At 32.6% G+C, this 2907-nt stretch overlaps 1 protein-coding gene across 1 annotated transcript in view; it reads right to left on the bottom strand.

The window, feature by feature from the left end:
- Positions 1-231: 231 nt before the first annotated feature.
- LECT2 (leukocyte cell derived chemotaxin 2) overlaps positions 232-2907 on the bottom strand; it is a 25634-nt gene continuing 22958 nt past the window's right edge. The window contains exon 5 of the mRNA XM_011362358.2: positions 232-422. Within this exon, the coding sequence (XP_011360660.1) occupies positions 256-422 (167 nt within the window). The 3' untranslated portion in view covers positions 232-255. The remainder of the gene's footprint in view (positions 423-2907) is intronic.

The raw sequence follows: 2907 nt of genomic DNA on the forward strand, positions 1-2907 counted from the left end.
TTTAGGACTAAGAAATATTTAAAACAACAACAGAAAACACCACCCCAGATCTCACAGGTTACAGAAAGATTAGAGTGCCCTGAAAAATTAGTTGACACGCAAAAACGTCAAAGTGGCAATGAGTTGAAATCAAAATACCATTTTCTTCTTTGCATTCATCATGTTTCTAGTTGAACACAAATTTCTTGAAAAGCAGCATGTGCATTCAGATTTTAAGAAGATGGTTTTCTAAAGATGTGTTCATTTGTCTTCCACTTATAGGTACACAGTGGGATCACTCAGGTCACAGTTTTCAATATGTATGTGGGATTGTATGCCAGGATAAACTTTCTGCAAGGGCAGTAGAGTTCCCAGTTTTTCTCCCTTCTTGATAGAACCTTTATATTTAATTGGCTTAATGTAGAACATTTTAATACAGAAACCTAAAAGAAAAGAAGTAAAATTATTATCTAGATTTTAGTAACCTTGATTCAGAAATTAAAAAAAAAAACAAGAACAAAAATAGAAAGACAAAAAGAAGGGAGGGTTGATTGAACTCAGTGAGGGAATAGAAGAAAATGGCAAAATCGCATCAGAAAAAAACACAAAAATTACAAGATGCCCAGAATAGATTCAAATGAACATTTAATAAAGGCATTGAAGAATAACAGAAATATACCCAGTTGCTGAAGAAAATTGATCCAGAACAATATCAACTCTAAGACTTATTCTAATTAAACTATTAGACTTTAAAGACAAGGAAAATGGAAATAACTGGTACGGAAATACAAATCTTCCTAAATACCAAAAGAAAAATATTTTTTAAATAATGAAGACCCACCAGATGGAGAAATGGAGATTTAATATAATACCATAATTATAACACAAAATAAACACAACAACATTGGGACTAAATATATGTTTATCTCTAAATGTTAACCTGTCTATTAAATAGAATGTCCTATTGGCTTGAAAAGGAAAACCCAATTCTGTGCTATATACAATAAAATACAGTAATTGAAAAAGGCTAAAAAGTTAAGAGCCAGACAAAAATTTGCCAAGAAAAATGGATGCAAAAAGGAAAGCAGGTATTATGATTCCGTTACCAGAGAGTGGCATTCAGGCCAAAAACCACTGAAAGAAGACAAAGAAGGACAATTTATAATGCTAAGTCCAATGAAGATGCAACAGTTAGAACTATCCATGTGCTAAATAACATAGACCATCTGTATAAAGCAGAGACTACAGGAGATAAAAGGAAAAACAGAAACCCATTAGTAATAGGAGACTTAAACATATATTAGTGAAAATAGGTCAAGTGGACAAAACATAAAGTCTATAGAATCGTGCTGTTTAACATAGTAGCTGCTAGCCACACGTGGCTAGTTAGCACTTAAAGTGTAGCTAATCTGAATTAGATATACTTAAGATACACACTGGATTTTGAAGACAATACAAAAAAAGGTAAAATAATTTTTATATTACATTTTGAAATGAAAATATTCTGGAGATATCAGGTTAAATAAAATATATTATTAAAATTAATTTCACCTGTTTTTACTTTAGGTGACTACTATAAAGTTGAAAATATGCTTATGTGGCTTTTATTATATTCCTATTGGATAGTACTGGTATAGAAGATCTAAACAAGATTACTAAAATGTGTCTTATGTACTACAAATATTAAACAATATGTACGAGACCCCTATACTGACAACTAATACAAGGATATAACATGTTCATTGATTGGAGGACTCATTGCTTTTAAGACATCGGTTCTTCTCAATTTGATATATATAATTAGTGCAAATCCAGTCAAAGTCCCAGCAGGATTTTTGGTGGAAATGGACAAACTGATTCTATAATTTGGAAATGCAAATGACCGAGAATTGCCAAGGCAGTCTGAAAGAACAAAGTTGGAAGATTTATCCTATCAGATATCAAGATATATTTTAAAGCTATAGTAATTAAGATAGTGTGGTATTTGTGGAAGATTCACAAATGGCTGATGAAACGCAGTAGCAACACCAGAAACAGACCCATATATATTCAGACTCTGATTTATGACAAAAGATATTCAAGTGCAGTAGGGAAAAAATGGTCTCGTCAAGTTAATAATACTAAGTCGATTAGATATCAATATGGGGAAAAAATCTTGATCCTTATCTCATTCCTTCACAATTCCAGATGGATTATAACTCTCAGTAAGAAAGATGAAGCAATAAAGCTTGTCAGTGGAAACAATATCTTTATGACTTCAAGGTGGGCAAATGTGTCTTAAACAGGTAAAAAAAAAAAATGTGTTAACAAAAGAAAATACCACTACATTTGACTGCATTAAAAACAAGAATTTTTGTTTATTGAAAGGAACATTAAGAAAGTAAAAAGACAACCTGCAAAATGGGAGAAGATATTTACAATACATATATCTGATAAAGGACCTATATCTAGAATATGCAAAAAAGCTCCTGTATACCAATAAGAAAAGGACAGGCAAAAAAAGACAAGGCAAAATACTTGAATAGGCACTTCACAAAAGGCAATATCCATGTTATCAATAAATATGAAAAGATGCTCAGTTTTATTAGCCATCAGGGAGATGCAAATTAAAGCCAAATGAGAGATCACTACAGACTCACCAGAATGGCTGTAATAAGAAAGGTAGATGGATAACACCAAGTATTGTGTCTGGAGCAACCGGAACTTTCATACAGTCCTGGTGGGAGTGTAGGTTGGTACTATTACTTTGGGAAACTGGCAGTATCTGCTAAAGCTGAAGATACACATATACCAAGCGATCCAGCACTTCCTGTCTTACAGAATTCTGCCAGTTGTTGAGTATGTTGATTCCAATTATGCAACTGGGGAAATGACTTCAGAATGGATTTGCGGATACACTGGGCCTACTATAAGATGGACTCTAGTGAA

This window comes from Pteropus vampyrus, unplaced genomic scaffold (genome assembly GCF_000151845.1).
Source record: "Pteropus vampyrus isolate Shadow unplaced genomic scaffold, Pvam_2.0 Scaffold74, whole genome shotgun sequence".
Taxonomy (NCBI): Eukaryota; Metazoa; Chordata; class Mammalia; order Chiroptera; family Pteropodidae; genus Pteropus; species Pteropus vampyrus.